The sequence below is a fragment of the Argiope bruennichi genome, chromosome 1 (assembly GCF_947563725.1).
Source record: "Argiope bruennichi chromosome 1, qqArgBrue1.1, whole genome shotgun sequence".
Lineage (NCBI taxonomy): Eukaryota > Metazoa > Arthropoda > Arachnida > Araneae > Araneidae > Argiope > Argiope bruennichi.
Window position 1 is genome coordinate 12,146,438 of NC_079151.1, and position 19,371 is coordinate 12,165,808.

Sequence of the window (19,371 nt, forward strand, 5' to 3'; positions counted from 1 at the left end):
CCTGGAAGAACCAAACCTGTCAACCAAAACCTGGAGCGTTGACCATTTTCAATTTGAAAACAAATCAAGCTAGGTTTCTGAAAACAATTTTTTTAAAAAAAAAGATCTGAAGACAAAAACCCCATCTGTGAAAGGAAAGTTCTTTAAGACCAGTTTTAAAGATTTGAGCTTCGATAGGGCAATCCGTAAGATCCAAGAACTTACGGATGATCCAAATTATTATTCCATTGACTCCAAGGTGTATTTTAGAATTTCTTACATTATGAGTAAAAAAAAAAAAAATATATTATAGTATCTATGTTCATAGTGATTGGATACCGGATTTTTTTTTCGGAGCAAGTGTTATTCATATTTTCAAAAAATAGAGAAACGTAGTGGGGGAAAATATTTCCCCTTGTTGAATTAAAGTATAAATGCAATTTATTCCAAATGATAAATAACTAGAATTTTTATTGATAAATTCTGTATATATATATTGTATATATAATTCATTATTATTTGTACTAAAGAATTCTTTTCCGGCGATTAAGTGATTTTATAAGCATTTTATTTTATATAAGAAGGAATAGAATACAATACTGGATGCACATTTGTTTTTCTATTTTATCAAATTTTTTTATAAATGCATTTTCTCTAGAAATTGCTTGAATTTTTCTTATTTAAGAATCTTATTAGAGGTTAAAGTTTTGGTTTATCTAATTTACCTGAAAATTACGCAATCGACAAGAGACTCAATTTCTAGATAAGCGCCAGGAATGCCGGCAGAAAGAGGACCATCAACTTAAAAATTTACAATCGCTACATAATCGATTAATATCGGAATTTCCAAATAGAGTCATTATTTTAAGGGAAGGAACGATTGTTCCTTCAAAGAAATAATTTTTCAATGTTAGTCTAATAAAATAGGGATCGTTTTTTAGATTACAGAAATGTATAATTAATATAGGTTTTAAAAATTGAAAGTTTATAAATTATCCTTTAACAATGAATTTAACAGGAGCTCCTGTTGTAGAAAGATAAAGTTTTTTTAACTTTACCGCTAAACATGTTTTCTACAAATTTCGGCACGTACAGAATACATTTATTACATTTGCATAAAATTTTGTACAATAATATTTAGAAACATTATGCATATGTCAAACTTATTTTTATTTATTTCTGAGCAATAGTATAATTCTTTAGAGGTTATTTTTCCTGAAAAATAGCATATAATAGATGTTCAAGTTCCTTTTTTTTTAATTTTTATTATTAGTATATCTAAATGAAATTCATATACTGAAGTATTCCGTTTTCAGTTTTAGTTTTTTTTAAATGTAACATTCTATTACAATTTACTTTAAAAAAAACTTTAATTTTAATCAATTATTTAAATAACACTTTGGATTTAAGTTATTTTATTATTCACCATAAAAAATGCAATGATTGAGACATCGATCATTGAACATTTCGTAACCTTAATTTAATAATAAAAAAATGTGCCCATATCTTGACGTTTATTTTGCTAAATACCTCATAAATCCCAGTAGAAGTTTAAACCAGTCAGTATCTTCAATACAATTTCAAAATAAAAAGAATTCAAAGTCTATAATTAGTTTGATTACTATATTACCACCTACTGATACTAATTTGATTTTTAAAAAGTACTGTTAATTGTTCAAAAAGTATGTTCTTAACTAACTTTCTATGTTTTTCATTTCATATATCTCTATTTTTAAAATTAAAATCAAACAGTTATCTTTCCTGTTTTAGTGAAAAGATTTTCAGAAATATGGTTTATGGCAAAAATATTTTTATTTCAGATTTAGTTTGGGATACTGAATTGAAAAACTTATCGGTGAAATTCCACCAAAAATGTGTCATAATATTAAAATATTTTTTAACTATGAATTTCATATTTATTTTTGTAATTCATATATAAGGCATAGTTTAATATTTATTTTTCCAGCATTGATTACTATACATTAAAAATTGATATTAAATTGGGATAAATAATGTCAAATTAATACATTCTTTTACTGTAAATAAGCACAATTGATTGTAATTGATTCTGTAAGTTAATATTTTGCATGACTTAAGAAAGTATTATTACAATAAATTTAAAGTTATTGAATTGAGTGCATCCTAATTTTATGGACAAAATTAATTTAACAAATAATTAAAATAAATAGTGCAACAGAGATAAAAAGCAAATATTAAAAAATAAAGTTAAAATGAATGAAAGTATTATTCTAAATTCCTATGGCTTACAAACTAATAAACGGAACGAAAACAAATTTCGCATACAGACAGCCGAAGAAAAAGGCGGATAATTTCAGAAAATACAGAGAGCGAAAAGCGAAGACTTAAAGCTATCAGAACCGAAAATAGGTCAATATTTACAATGGCCGCACTGCCAGCGGATTATGCAAAATTTTATTCATATTCGGATAATAAAAAATGCGCATACAGAATCGAATGACATGCATTACGAAACTTTCAGAAAATAATCCTTCATTAATCAACATTAGAGTTCCCATGCCACATCGTTACTGCGCTGAGCAAGATATAGTATCGGTAACTTCTGCTTTTTTTCTTTTTAGTTATCAATTTATTTTTATGAGAAATTAGTTTCTTCAGACTTCCGCAATCGGTAAATAAAATTCGATTTCACTCAGCCCATCAGAGTTTTAGTTATGTCACACTAAACACCTGTTTTTTTTTAAGAAAATGAATTGTTAAAATAGGTCCTATGGTAAATATTTTTTAATTAATTTCAGCAATTCATTCATACATTTCATAAGGTAATATTTTGTTTAGTTATAGGATAAAAACATCAGCAGGAATTTGTTTTACAATTGTGCGTTATAATTTGTTTAGATATGCAATTTGTAATTTAAATGAATCCAAGCTTCATTTGAAAATTATACAACCTTTGTAATGTTACTAAATAATCTTTGTTAAATCTAATTTTTTCCCAGCATTCTATACAACTTCTCTATCCCAGACCAAAAAGGCGAGAGTGCTCTCTTTATTCAAAAATAAATATGACCCGATAACATTAGCTGAAATTATAAGGGAGTGAAAGAGTGTCTGTTTGAAATTTCCAGTCACATAACTTTGCGAAATCAAAACAGTTTAGTTTAGTTTAGTTATATTAACATCCTATTTTTAAAGCAACACTAGGACTATTTTGGGACGGACATCATAATTTTGAACCGCAGTGAGATGATGAAGACGACATCTGAGTTCGCACCCCCCCCCTTCTACAGACTCCCACACCACACCAGAGGGAGGACGTTTAGCCCCGACGGATTTAACATGCACTAGACCCGCTTACACGACGGTTCTTCGGTGAAATCGCACTTCGGAATCTGAGAGCTTTCGTTTCCGAAACCGAGACCTTACAACCAGGCCACCGCGGCCCTGCGAAATCAAAAGAGGAAATATATAGAAAATAAATAACAACAATTTCAATTTTAATCAGTGAATTCATAATTTTAATGACGACGATAAGGACTTTTTTCAATGCGAAAGCAAAAAAATTTCCATTAAATTTCATTTACATGTGTCCAATATATGGTTATTTAATTTCAATAATTACTATAAATTTCTGAACAATTAAAAATTGTTAGATATTTTGTGAAGGATAGAAAAAACTGGAATAAAAAAACAGAATTCAAAGACATTATAGTTGATATAATGTTATATCAACTATAATATTATATATATATATATATATATATATATATATATATATATATATATATATATATATATATATTCAACTATATAATATAAAGAATATAAAAACTATATTAACAAACTATGTAATATAAAGAATATAAAAACTTTGCATCATCCTATCAGCACATAAATTTGTGAATCAAAATATTATTTAAGAATAACTATAATATTTTAATAATTTTGTTTTACAAAAATATGCAAGTCAAGCTCATAACATTCTCATTCAAAACCAGTAGGTTTCGTTAACCAATGATTTAATTAATAAATTGAATATATATTTAATAAAATATTAAATGTTTTTCTCAATGGAGAAGAATATAACTATTGTACTGACCTGTATGGCAACAACAGACTTGGCTTGCTCCTGAATGAGGAAGAAAATGGGTCCGTTCACCGCCATCTTGGCTTCTTTGGTTTCCGCCATTTCGTCTGAAACGACATGAAAAAGCCACATTAGCCTTGATTTAGGGATCTATCAATAAGCGACTGAAACTCGCACGACATGCATTAGGTCTTCTCATTAGACAATCGTGCAGACGATGGCACTTCTGCCAATGGAGATCTGAAGTCAGGCAGATGGCCCATCAATTCCCTTTTGAATATAACACACCTACTCAAACTGTTTATGGCTATGGTTATAGTGGTGCATGTTGTTTTTTTCGATGTACTTAATTTTCCAAATATATTTTATTTACCAGAAATTCAAATTCATCATGTGTGCAAGAGTTAGTATAAACGAATGTCTTCTATAACAAAGTGTTCCAAATAACAATATTTATTGAATTCCGATTTCATTTGGATAGGATATTACACACACTGACGAATAATAATAAACAAATGGTAATCTTTATAAATAATTTAAAAATGGTTTCTGTGAAAGGTGATTTCCATTTGATACAAAGGCAAGATTGTTATTATTTTTTGAATATCGCCCCCGATTGAAAATAATTTGTTTCGCTGGCAGAGCAAATTGTCGCACAACAATGTACTTTATTAAATTATTCAGTAGTGAACAATATTTATAATATTGTACAATAGCTTCTCTACTAAAATTACCTGTACCTGGTAAATATAACTGTTTTTCTAATATTCCATTCTGTTTCTGCTTTCGGTTACTAATATAGAAGTTGCGATTATATTAAGATGATTACAAAAATATCAAAGTAAAGGATGTCCAAAAATTAATGCAGATTTTGAATTTTCTACCATTTGTGCAGTAAAGTGTGGAAACCCAATTAAAAACAATTTGACAGCTGACAGTTTAGGGTTAGTAAAAATGAAGCGTTACACTACAGAACAAAGAGTTAATGCAAGATTAGAATTAAATAAAATAGTCTTAAAAGTATTATAATGACACAGGTTTTTTTCCTTTAAATTAGTATATTTTTATTGAATCGTAAAGTACACAGGAGAGGGTTATATATGGACTAACAGTTAAAGGTAAATGGCTTCCTCGACTTTGCTGGCACATACACTGCCTTTTATGGAAGTTTCCCATTGTATAAATGACCCTTGTGTATAAATGTCGCTGAATTTTGTTGATGCAGCCTTGAATTTCCTCCTTCAATGCACGCGGGCTTGTGTATTTGTTGTCATAGACCTTTGATTTCCAATAACCTCATAAAAAGAAATCCAATGATGTTAAATAACACGATCCAGGGGGTCAATCATTATTTTTAAAATTTTGTTCAGCAATGAAAACACGTTGTTCTATAGTGTAACACTCCATTTTCACTAACCCTAAACAATGAACTATCGAATGATTTTTTTAATAGCGTTGCCAACACTTTACTGCATAAATGGTGGTCAATTCAAACCTTGCGTAATATTGGGACACCTTTTATATTCATTTTTTGATGCATTGATAGATTTTTTTCTATTGTTATTGTAGGTTTCTTTTAAAAGTTTAATTTTAGAATATATATATATATATAAATGAATCTGAATCATTATTTTGTAATATGTTAAAGTTACAATTTTAAATTTGATTTGTTTGTCATCATTTAACTTGATTGCGATAGTCGCTGCATTCCGTGAGTAACGATTTTTATTTTATGGAACTTACAGAAATAATGCCTAACTAAATGGTCCTATTTAAGATGGTCACTTGGAAATCTCAATTTCCCTACCGAACAAAGAGAAACTAAATAATTTAATCTTTGAAAAGAGAATAAAAATAAAATAGGTCCTTTGTCTAACTTATATATATAAATATATTACATAGAATAATTACTAACGCAATAAAAATAAACTAAAATTGCACGCTTCTTTTCTAGTTTCTCTTATAGTCATACTACTTTTTTTCTTACTAATTCATACAACACTTATAGCATTAAAGTATGAATCAGTATCAAATCTCCCCCCCCCCTCCTTAAGCAAACGTATATCGCTTCAAATAATCTTAAAAAAATAGCTATATTCCTCTAGTTCTACTCTGTTACTCTAGATCTGATAGACAGATTGATTGCATCGAATGAACAGAAGAATAACAGTTTCACGCTCAGAAGAGTGGAATTTCCATACAGTAATCTTTAAAAGAGGAGAAAGGTAGCTCTCTTCTTGTTTTCTCTTCAAAACATCGATTCAAAGAGAATATTTAAGATTTGTTCCAGCTCTCATCTAAAGAAAAGCTGAAACTGAAATTACAAACAAGGTTTCAGTAGACTTTGCAAATTTAAAAAAGTTACCAATTTATAATATTTACTTATATATTTCTTAATTAAATCTCAGGTAAATGCACACAATAGAAATTTATGATTAGATATTAATATATATGATTTTTTATTGATGGAATCAAACTGAAAAAAGTAAGCTAGTAAATGCTATGATTAGTGTGAAATCGAAAAATTAAATCGAAGCTAGACCCATTCTAAATATTGGAAAGATGAAAAAAAAAACAATAATAATGTCCTAATATTATTTAAACCGCAAAAGGTATTAGATATTTTTTTATAATTTAATTCTTAAACATAAGAAATCGAAATATTCTTTGCGCGCATTTAGAATTAAAAAAAAGACACAATTTTACATAAAAATGGATTGTTTGAGAATCAAGCTTTATTAAACTTTTGAAGAAATATTTTAATTTTTTATATATTTGTCTTTTGAACAGTAAAAATAAATAATATTCTACTGCTTGCATTAAAATCTCGTTAAATTTAAATTTACTCGAAATTAATAAGAAACGGCACGTTTTCGTTTCAGGTCACTACATGGACTGATTAAAGGAAATGGGGGAAAAGAAATTAAAATAAGTGACATAAGTGAGATTAAATATGCCTATAATATTTAGAGCAAGATATCAAAGGTATGCGAGCTAACAAAAGAGCAAGTACGAGAAAACTAAAAACTTTTAGCATTATTACATTATGCTAATGTAGAGTTTTCTTTATATTTTTTATGCAAATGTAGAATTTTAACATAAAATCATATTTTAAAATGAGAAGCAAATGCTGAGGGGTTCAGAAAATGTGATATGATACTTTTCTCCGATAAACTGAAAATTGATTTTTTTTCTCCAGAGATTACTCTCTAAACCAGAGGTTCCCAATATATGGGCTCGTCTTTCTCGTGAAGGATCACGATATTTATAATTTTTTTTTATTCCATTTCACTCAATTCAACACTCAACACTCAATTCAACGCTTTGCTAATCAATGAAATGGCTCAATGTTATTTAATAGAAATGCTCTGGATAACTCTTATCAAAACATTTATTCAATCAGAGGAAAGAAAATGCCAAAGGAATCAAGAAATAGGCGTCAAATAACAATTTAATCAAGTGCGAAAATAGGATTAAACATTGCTAAATGGCCAATGGTTATTTATAGAAATTATCGATTATACCTTTCAAAGCTATAATTTAAAAAAATGTTTTTTGCATTATTTTTTTTTCTTAAAAGATTACGTTACTACTTATATTATTTTTTTTCTGCCGAATGTTTTTAACAACTTTTTTAAATACACTATTTGCAACAATTAATTTTCAGTGTTAACGAACTTCAAACTCATCCATCAAGACATTCAAACGCGTCTTATTGTGAATGTTCAAATTAAGATTAAACCAGCTGGAGACGTCTCCCCACAATTTATCGCATTCTATCTGTTAAACTTGTCATGCCAGAGATAGACTTACATGGCATTGGCCTAGAATGGTTATGAAATATTTTTGGCGTAATTTAGCATTTTTACTGAATCTATCGTGTCATCCTTAGTGAGTTATTTGGCATTCAATCCCTAGCACGAGTTGATAGTATCCAAAAACCGGATTTATTGTTTCAGACACGTTTTTCTCAACTGATTGAAACAAAAATTTGATACAAAACTGAAATTGTAGTCACAAAATAGCATGCTAAATTTGATATATTTAAATCACTGCATTTTTGAATTGTCGTGTTTACATGTTTCTGACAGTATAGACCGATAGTTGGATTTGGCTCAAAATTTGACAGTTTCTACACTATGGACGTTAGATGTTTGTATTGAATTTTAACTATCTAGCTCGCCTCGTTTTGCAATTACCATATTAACTTACACTCTACTTCCTCTGAACCGATTTTATTCAAAATTTTTCACCAATTATGATAGAAAAATATGCAAATTTGGTGTAAATACCACATAAAAAATTTGAACTGCCTAACTCAAACCGTTTTTGAGTAATCTTTGTCACAGACAGATAGGCGGATTGTTTCTAAAAATGAGTTTTTCGAACTCAGAGTGGTCCGAAACATTGAGATTCTTAAAAATCTGGAGTACTTTCTCTGTATTAAGTACACGAGAAAATAAAAAGGTTTTCTTTTTTTACATTAATTTTGTAGTACTCACGCTTTTATTTTGTAGTATAAGCGGCATTTTTAGTCCGCAAGTGTTATAATTGGTTTTGACGTATTCGATTCAATTCATGTAGGTCAGTTTTATCAAATAACAAGGTAAATTTTTTTTAACAAAAAATATGCCTTCCATATTAATATTATTAATATTTAACAATCTAAAATTGCTTTGAAGAAATCTCGAAAAACATTTAAGATATTATTTTAATACACGAATTTTGATCATTAACTCTAAGGAGGATAATACGCACTAATAATTTGAATTGCTATTAAATTTCAATATAATGGCGTAGAAAATTTTATACATTTTAAATTAATGCAGATAAAGTGAATCAAAACAATCTTCGAATGGTGCTTTCATTCAAAAAATTTGATTTCAAAGTGATATTTGATAGATAAAACAGTTGTTTACATAGAATTTTTTTTTTTTAGTTTTAACGAGCTTTCAAAAAATGTAATTGCGATTTTTTTTCCTTTCTATTTTTTATAATGTTTATTCTTTCAAATAATTCTTCTATTTCATCTTCGTATTCAAACGATAAACAGATAATAATAATAATAACAATAATTAACTAACAAGAAGTTCTGAAATAATACTAAATATAGCTTTATTTTGACTGAAAATTAGTAAAAACTATAACGTGATTATACAATGAATACAATTATTTATACAATTATTTATTTATAATAATATCTGCATGCGTGTCGGACTTTACAGACAAACCCGTTTGTAAAACTGTTATTTGAAAGGTTGAGAATATGCATTTCTAAGGATTTTTTGAAAATTTAATTAGAATTATTATTAGAAAAATCAGGCAAAATGGTGGTGTTTTTCAGAAATAATTTCCGAAAATATTCCATCACCAAAATGATTTTTGCATAATTTCAAAATGCAAAATTTTCTTTTCAATAATACCTATTAATCTGCATTATGATTTTTTCAGTTAAAAATATTTGGAGCATAATTTCCAACAAATTATTTTACAGAAAATAAAATTTCACCTGAGCGAACACATTACACAAGTATGAAAACTAACAATTTTATCATCGCTTTGGCATCACGCTGGCAAAAATTCAAAAGATCAAGTAAACTCTCATAACAAATGACATCAAAAGATGACAAATTCGTTACTGCACATGCTTGTATCAAATGAAATAAATATGAAACAAGATTTTTTGTTGAAAAGTAAATGCAATAAAACGTTTTCTGTGATATTATAAAAATTAATATTATTAATTCAATAATTCTGCGTTATTTAAGGTAAATATTGATTAGTACATACAGAATTTTAATTGTAGCCAAACAGTTAATTTCTAAATTATTAGTAATAGGCCTATACATTCAAAAGAAAAATAACCTAAATGAAGTAAATAATCATATTTTATGTAATTTGAATCAATAAATATTCTGATGAATTACTGAATTTTAAATTCTTTACACGGACGCTATATCCTATTTATTAAAATGTTCTTGAGACACTAATAAAAAATTTCATTATTTTGCGACAAAAACTGATACGAGTTATGTAAATTTGAATGTTATTATTTAAAAAAAATCTATTTCACTGACCTCTCAAGAAAACTACGCGATCAGAGCTGGGAATTTGCCTAAAACTGATTAGTCTAAAATAATGAAATTTTTGATTATCTTCAAAGCTTCATTATTCTGTCATATTTGATCTCAAAAATTTAAACGTTTTTTATTTTTTTTTAATTTAAAAGTTGGAGTATTAAGAATGTTTTTCTAAATATGATTCACAGGATCGAATGATGTATAAAATTTTACAATACATTAGATGGACAAGAATATATTTATAGACTGAAACAAAATAAAATATTATTTACTTCATTTAAATCCCTTCAAAAGTAAAATTAAAAACAGAATTTTATGAGAAATTAGAAGAATTTTTATTGATTCATTTGACACATTTTATAAATTAAAATAATTTTTTTAGAATGCTGAATGATTCATTTTTCTGCGCTGTTGTTTAAAAAAACCTGTGTAATCTCAGCAGAATATCCTTTGCAATAATAGAAGTTTAATAATTTTTTTCAAGTTAAGGTTCAAATTTAATGGGAGACGAAAGAAACTTAGGGGAATTCATATTATAATGAACAGAACGGTGTAAGGCTTCAAATAATATCCAAATTTAAAGAATTATATATAATAAATAAAAGAAAGAAAATGTTTTACTGAGGAAGCCAATAAAACCAAGTTTCATAAAATATTTAATTTAAATGCTTAGCACCTAATAATCACGACGAAGCAACTTGTTTCCAAAGATGACTAATGGATACTAATCTTTGTACGCATATTTATGATTTCAGAAAACTGAATATTTTCGTCTCAAGTAACTTTTTATTTAAACAATACAAACAAGATTAATGAGCAGAAAGTACACTCATTGTATCTGAAATTCGAGAAAAATGTGAGTATATCATTCAATTTTATAAGCCAATATTACTTTTTAACAAACGATATTTATATATAATTTTGTAAGAATATGAAAGTTTACAATGACATGTCTTCAATATCGGGTACAACTTATCTTATTTTAAATTATTATGGAAGAAATTCAATTTGATTTTAGAATAACTTATGATCTCTTAAAACTGTTTCATTTCATTATTATAGTCGACAATATGCTTTCTGTATGACAGCTGCGTTTCACTCAGTCACTAGATCAATGGCTATTTTATAACCATCTGGCGAACGCCACATTAATTAAAAAACTTCAAAATATGTTTAATGCTATATTTCACTAATTCATGTATCTTAATGTTGGTGCAGCCAAGTATACACAAGTAAAATTAAAAGCAAAGAAGTTTTCAAAGGAATTTTTAGTCGAATGAAATATAATGAGTATTTTTGTTGCCAATTTGTAACTGCGAAATCACACCACATTCAATTATCAAATGAAAAACGATCCTGACTCAGAAAAAAGTATGATTTGATTTTAAATTTATAATCTTATTCTATCTTTTTGATATAAAATATGATCGAACGGAAATTAGATTCATCCGAATATATCACACCAAAGCATCTAAATAAATAATTGACTTGGTATTTCCTTTACGTTATATAACTTATCATTAATTTCTTTAATGAAAAATCTCCATTTCCATTATTATATTGAAAAATAATTACCCGAACGTAGCAAGGAAAAAAGTAAGATTCCATCAAGGTCTTTCGCAGACGAATTTCATAATTGTGAATCACATTTGGAGGATAATGATGGCATTTGAACCTGTAGCCATTCTCCAAATTTCCAAATGCAGTGTAGGTTTTAAACAATTCGTTAGATAATAAACGGTAGAATTTTTGAGGAATTTAAAATTTGAAACATGGCAATTACACTTCAGAATCTAAACACAAAGTCATTATCAATTATCCCTTCCCAACATGAAATTTTTTCTAAATTTTCCCAAGGACAAATTAAACCTATGATCTTTAAGATTAATTTGAATTATATAGCTCAAATATCTCAATCATACTTATACTTACTCTTCTTTTAAATCAGCGAGGCAGTATTTTACTTCGAAGTATCGCATCGTGTTCATATATAACTACCGAACTATTATACGAAATCAGTGTTGTAACGTTCCCTTATTCAGGACGATTTGGCACTAAATAAAAAGTCTTAATCCTACATTGAAAGGATATTATATCTAATGACATTGATCAGCAATCATTTATTGAACCAACCTGCCGCAGACAACAACACACCCTTCGACAACCTGTTAAGAAAACAAGCCCGATGTCACTTTCTTCCGAAGCCAAAAGAAAAAAATATCACCATTACTTTCTTACCACCGCTAATCCTCCGGTTCTCGCCGCTTTCTTTTTTCTACTTACTGCGGCTGACCATTGTGAATGGCTTGCGCAAAAACTAGTAACAATCATCGCAGAAACTTGACCTACTCATTGCGTTTAATAGCGTGTATTATAAAAATGGAATTTCATGGGAAGGGGGTGAGTCATGGCATTAAGAGAATTCCATGTTTGTGCTAAAGTGTGTTTTAATACAAAAAAAGAGAAAGAAAACATCGCAAGTCATTAGTCACGATGCGATCGCCTTGTTGCGAAATTCGCTTGCGCAACTTCGTTGAATGAGTCTTGCAGCATTGTCATTATTTGAGCGTCTAAGTGGCCAATTTCTTTTGAATTAAACAAACCGATTTTTATCAGTATTTCGTGGCTCACATTTCATGTACGGATACTGATACTTTAAAACAAGCCAAATGTGTCGTTTTTTCAAATCAGTAATTGCTTTTCTGGATATGTCATTGTACCATTCATCTTGTCTAAATAGATGTTTCATGGGTGAAGGTCAGAAGGCCATAAAAGGACATTATTTAAATACACTTGATAAAGTCCAATCGGAAATTCGAAGTCACTACACTTAGAAATATGAAATTCCAATTTAAAGATTGTTATTGAAAAAGAAGGTTGAAAGAAATTTTTTTCAAAATAAGTCAAGCATTTTAATACTTTTATTCTACACTTTTATTACAAAAGTATAAACAAATTTTCAAAATGGATAAAAAAATTCATTTTTTTATGCCTCAGTTATGTTATCTGGATACATGATCACGATACTTTTTACTGCATGCTGATAAAAGGGTTAATAAATCTAAATTCATTATGAATATTAGATTAATAGTCTAGTTATTTTCTAAAAATAATTAATTGAAATTGAAGGGTAGAAAAATGTGAACGCTGAATCTAAGTACTCAACTTAGTAAAAATATACATGAATGAATTATAATTAGACATTCTGCAGATTTCTCAATTATATAGAACCTTATTCATTTTATAATTACTCCCCCCCATAAGTGAAATTTTATGAACTAACTGTTGTAATTCAAATATGTTTTACAAGGTTTCTTGCAAATTATCACAATTATTTTAAACACTTTCACAAGGGAATTTCATAGAGTTGGAGATAAGTTATCCCCAAAATGTCAATTGCATTTGCATATCACAGAGAATTGATCATTAGAGATCTAGGTAAATGTTACTCATTAACTAGCGACAGGGTTTTTAACTTGCATATAAAGGAGAGTGTACAGAGGTGAGATCGAAAAAAGAAGTACAGAATTTTTGCCATTCAAATGTATTGCGTGCACAAATTCAGAAAAATATTTGTCAATCAGTATCATCGTCATGCTGCACATTTCTAGATACAACTATTGTATCACTGCATTGTCACACTTCCAAATATAGCTGTCAATATCATTATACTGCCACAAATTTTAAATATAGCTGTCAATAACATTGTATTGCCCCTTATTCTAGATATAGTTGTCAATATCATTGCATTGCTACACATTCTAGATATGACTATCAATATCATTGCATTGCTACACATTCTAGATATGACTATCAATATCATTCCGTTGCTACACATTCTAGATATGACTATCAATATCATTCCGTTGCTACACATTCTAGATATGACTATCAATATCATTGCATTGCTACCCATTTTAGATGTACCTAGAGGCCTGTAAGAATTATGTAGTACAAACGTGCTTAACTATTAATCAGAAAGCATATATTTATCGAAATAGAAGTCTGGTACTTTAATAAGGAACAGAAATGGAATTATACCATCAATTATAGAATTAATATAACCTACAGTTATGCTTATAAACTTATTCGTAAAACAAATCAGAATAAGTGGGATTTCTATATTTTTTACAAACTCCCTTACATATTACTGCATTATTAGCTAATGAGTGGAAATGTATGCCTCCATTGCTGTCCAATCACCTTAGCTTTTACTTTCACCTTACTTGAAAGAAAGAGTTCCACTAGAAGCTGCTTTGGAGTAGATAATGTAGATAAGCTAAATTCTTTTTGAATCATTCTTACAGAATATTTTCAATATTTTTCCCATGTATGTTTATGCTCGTTGCAACTGTAAAGCTTAGAGGATTTGAGAGAAATGATGAAAGATTTATGAAAATTGTGAGTTCATAATCATAACTGTTTTGCGTGTTACATTTTAGGATTTTTTTCTGATGCAACAATAAAGAAAACATTGTATCAGTTCACCAGGAATCAATAAAATATGAATGAGAATACAAAACAACAACAACTTTAGAAAATGACACGACTATAAAAAGCAACAGAAGGACAAATACAAAAATGTTTTATTTTGCGTATTTTTCAAACTGAAACGCAGAAATAGCTAGCTGAACAGAACATTTTCTCCCGCGCTAGCCAGTTGCCATGGTTACAATTGTGATCAACATCAATAACAAATGATATATCTCACAGTGGAGTGGTAACGCACTTTTAACCTGCATGACTTTTTTTTCCCATTGCACGTTTTGAACAGGAGATGAAATATTTCAACTTGGCGAATGGAGAATTTCACTTTATCCTTAATAATGGAACTCCTACTACAATTAAATATAAATGCACTAAGAGTCAGTGCGAAATTATTAAGGTATTTTTATTTTAGTAGAAAAAAAAGTATAAATTTATAAAAAAAGGAATCTTCTCACGTGCTAGTTTAATACGTTACCAGAGAAAAATTATTTGATATAGAAATAGTTAAAAAACTTGGTTTAAAGCAATTTTAATATTAGAAGCGGATAAAGGAATAGGAACTATTCTCAGAAATTCATAATTTTTTATAGGTTAAAAATCATTAGAGAAAAAATATAATATTTCAAAAGTTTATTTATATAGTTCTAGAAATCTGAGGACTTCTATACTATGAAATAAAAGTACAATTTTCAAGCGACTTTTAACTTAAGATTTATTAAAGGGGATTAAAGACTTTAGAATAAATAAACTTCTTCAAAATATTTGAAGGTAGAATTTTTTTAATGGAAAAAGTATTCGACCCAATTTTAAATGTTAATTCTTCAGTTTTTTGAAAACGAATTTATTTACAGCCAAGAATATGGTATTCTAACAAAGAAAAGGAATCAGTTTTTTTTTTTGATAAAGGAAATCTTTAAAAATTTCTTTGAAATGAGAAAACATACAAAAAACAATGACTGATTACTAACATAAAGCTCGATTTTCTAAAACTTATGTCCCCCTTTTTGTAACAAAATGCAGTGATATAAAGAAATGATATTTTCTCATTTCATAGGATTAGATATTACTATAATAATCAGGATTCTCAATCGTTTAGGAGATTTATTTTCATTTTCTGCGTAACCTTGTACACAACAAGGATAAAGATGAATGTATAAAAAAATAATCAGTACCATTTTTTACATAATGGTGACAGACAGCGGAATTGTAATGTGACTTGCTTCACATTCAATATATCTGCCTTATTTAAATCCATTCATTGTAAATCAAGGTTATTCAGTTTCCCTTGGTGACACAAGATCCTGCCATAACTTTTCACAATCTTGCGCACATCAGATTCATTTGGATTCAATTCTGTTGACATTCACACAATGTATTTTTTACACCGATGAAATATTTTTTTCAGATGTACTTGAAAGCATATAAATTAAACTGAAATGTCTACGAAACTTGGCATAGATGGAAAAATAAGGAGAAAAAGTTAAGCAGTTTCGTCAGAAATATAAATTTATTTTGTTACATGTTATTGTAAGAAACAGTCATTTAAATTATCTTTTATTTTATCAAACAAAAGAAATGCAGTTGGTATAACTTAAAAAAATATTGCGTATTATCACAAGGAAAAAAAAAACAATGTTGTACAGTATCCGGCCTAATGTGTCGGAAGGGTAAGTCGGATTCCTATGAACTCATTTCTTTGCCCATCAATACCAGAAAACAAAGTTTTTTATACCAAAACTCATTGTTATAATAAGTATTTTCTCACTTATTGAATACTAAGCCTCCATTGATGTCAAGCCAAGTAGAATGTGAACGCACCCCGATGAATTATAGAATCAGTTACTGGTTTTTGCTGTTTCACCAGAGTCTAATCGCTGTATAGTGCGCAATTTCTCTTCCATAGTCTCTACAGCTTTTTTTTTTCTTTTATCACCCATTTTGAAATCTTCACTGTAGTACACTAAAAAACATTAAGTACACCCCAAGAAAAATTTACGAATAATGTACGTACGTAATTAAAATAAAAGAAAACTAGGCTGGATAATAGTGAACCGGATACTCGGGAATGTATGGCATTACTAATATACTGAAAATAAAATTGATTGCATCTAATTGACAAAAATACAGTACCATTTATCAGCATTATGTATATTTTTAAAAGAATAAGAGAAAAAATTGTAATTTATAAATATTTAATTTCGCAAATAAAGTAATAATTTCGTAACTGAAAGGCCTTTTAAAAGGTGAAATACTAAAGAATCGTTCTTTTATTGTAAAAATTAATTCCAAATTAATTTTTTCTGGTAATATTATATATTTAATGTGATGATTCTGATGTTAAATTCACTTTTTTTTTTCACATTGAGGGCAATGTCTCACGCATAAAGGATTCGTTGACTATTTGAAAGCAAATGAGTTGATATTGGCACGCATGCACTGTCGAGAATCGCAGCTATGCAATCATGACAGTGCCTTGCGATGTCCCATCATTTCTTTTCTCATGCAAGTTGTGTGATGAATGAAATGGATGTACCACACAAGAAGAAAGCATCATTTTAAAAAGAATTCCACTCTTCTCATAACAACAAAGCAAAAATACACAACTAATGTACAGTCAACATTCTCCAAATCATTTCCAAAAGTCATTCCCAATTTCATAAGAAATATTTAACAATGCACATTTATTAGAATATTATAAAGAGAATTTTTTCATTATCAAAAAAGGATGCCAAAATCAAACAATAAAAATGTGAATACTTTTAGCCATATTTATAATAAATTTTAGACTTTTAGTTTTAAAATTTTCTAATCATATTTCTGGTAAATTAATTCTCAATTAAGCTTATTTTAAGCGCATTGAGCTTTTAAATATAGTTTTGACCAACATATTTTTGGTAAAATATTATACAAAATTTTGGTAAAATATAGACAAATATTTTTTGCTTTATAGCATTCAATTTAAAGCATGTTTTTTAAAGCAGTTTATTTAATATTGGACTTACCCTTTGTCTTTTATATGTAATAAATAATTTTCTATTTTAAAATCGGATGTCTATCATTGAATGTAATCGAAATAAAATTAAAATCAAACATTTATCAATAATAAAGTTTTAACAATATTAAAATAGTATATTATCAATAGAGACAAAAACATATACAATTTCTGAATTCTAGCACATTAGTAAATAAGTGAAAAAGTTTTCCTTTTTGCAAACATGAAATAAGAGGAATTCAGTAAAAGTATATAAAAATATCTTTACAAGTGCTGGACAAGGACAATATCTTTACAAGGTTGTTTTAATGAAAGAGTAAACTTTTAATTAATTGGGTTTTTTTATTCAAACGTAGCTACAATTCGTACTGCAATTACTGAAGAAAAGTTAGCTAGTTTGTTTTCAGTAGGTGATATTTAGTTTGTAAATTAAATATTTAGTTAGAAAGTTTGTCCCTTTGCTTATTTAACATAATTTTTATGCGAGTTTATTGTTTATTACAACTTATTTATACGAATTTATACCTTTTTATACAAATGCAATAAAAAGCATTAAATGTGAGACATTTAAAAAAAATTGCGAACTTTAAAATAATAAACATAATTACCTGATTTTTTTTTATTGCTTGAAATAATCGTTTTCTTTAGCATCAGACATTTCTATTTTTGCTTCAGACAGAATTGTATTCAAAAATAACGAAACAGCCTGAAAAGTGAAAGAAAAGTAATGAGGAATTACAGTAGTCAATTTTACAATTAATACGAAATGAAATATTAAATGAAAGTAGAACAATCTATTTAAGATGTGTTTTTTTAAAATTTTGTACACAATAAATAAATGCAAATGCTTTATAAAACAAATTGAATGATCGAAATATTTTTTATAACGGCCCACAGTTTATGTGGGTAGAAATAACAACCAATTTCCTTTTTTAATACATATACATATTTTTTTAATAATATACTTCAAGGAGAAATGCTCGCATTTCTTTCTAATTTCAAACCAATTCATTCTAGTTATAGATATGGTAGAAACGGAAATGAAGAAAAAACAGTTCAATTCAAAATATTCAAATCCTAATCATATGATACGTTTATAAACTTGTTCAGATTTCTTTAACGCCAATCATCAGCAATAATTATGCCCTAATTGTCAAATTTATATTTACGTTTATTACTTAATTTAATTGAAAACACTTCCTTTTATATTTGTTTGGGATGAAGTTGAAGCAAATTTAAGAGATACGAGATTAAAACTATTGTGGATTTCAAACGTTTTTAATCGTTTACATTTCAAACAAATCTGATAAAGTATTTCCTTCTTAGTTATTTCTATTTTGTTTGACCAACGAGGAATAAAAAATTTATATTATATAATAGAAGGATTAATCATAAATAAAACACTCATGAAAAATAATATTTTTCTTTTATGTCTAAACAATCATTAAACGGAACGACTTTGAAATTTGTGAGTAAATAGGTTCAATTGTTTTCAGCCAATTTAACGTGCTCGTTAAATAAAAAAGGCATCTGAATTCAAATGTTTTATAAACTATTCAAATTGCATGGTTTATAAATACATTAAAATCTAGCGTAGTTATCGCACTAGAGTACAAACATTGCGGAACATTTCGCCAAATTCATACGTTTTATATACAACTATTTTTATTTTGCGCAGAATAATAACAATGATTCATTTGCATAAAAATATGTCTCATTCTCTAAAATAGTAAAAATATGTGATGATACAATCGTTAAGGTGAAGA

At 27.9% G+C, this 19,371-nt stretch overlaps 1 protein-coding gene across 4 annotated transcripts in view; it reads right to left on the reverse strand.

Moving 5' to 3' along the window:
- Positions 1-19,371, reverse strand: part of LOC129979916 (uncharacterized) — a 149,918-nt gene that overhangs the window by 20,611 nt on the left and 109,936 nt on the right. For 2 of the 4 annotated variants that reach the window (XM_056090756.1, XM_056090757.1), the window contains exons 3-4: positions 18,214-18,311; positions 4,058-4,152 (exon numbers count right to left, since the gene is read on the reverse strand). In XM_056090756.1, the coding sequence (XP_055946731.1) occupies positions 4,058-4,152; positions 18,214-18,256 (138 nt within the window). In that variant the 5' untranslated portion in view covers positions 18,257-18,311. Of the gene's footprint in view, positions 1-4,057; positions 4,157-12,057; positions 12,087-18,213; positions 18,312-19,371 lie in introns of those variants that run through there. The other 2 variants (XM_056090758.1, XM_056090759.1) reach the window with 2 other exon arrangements.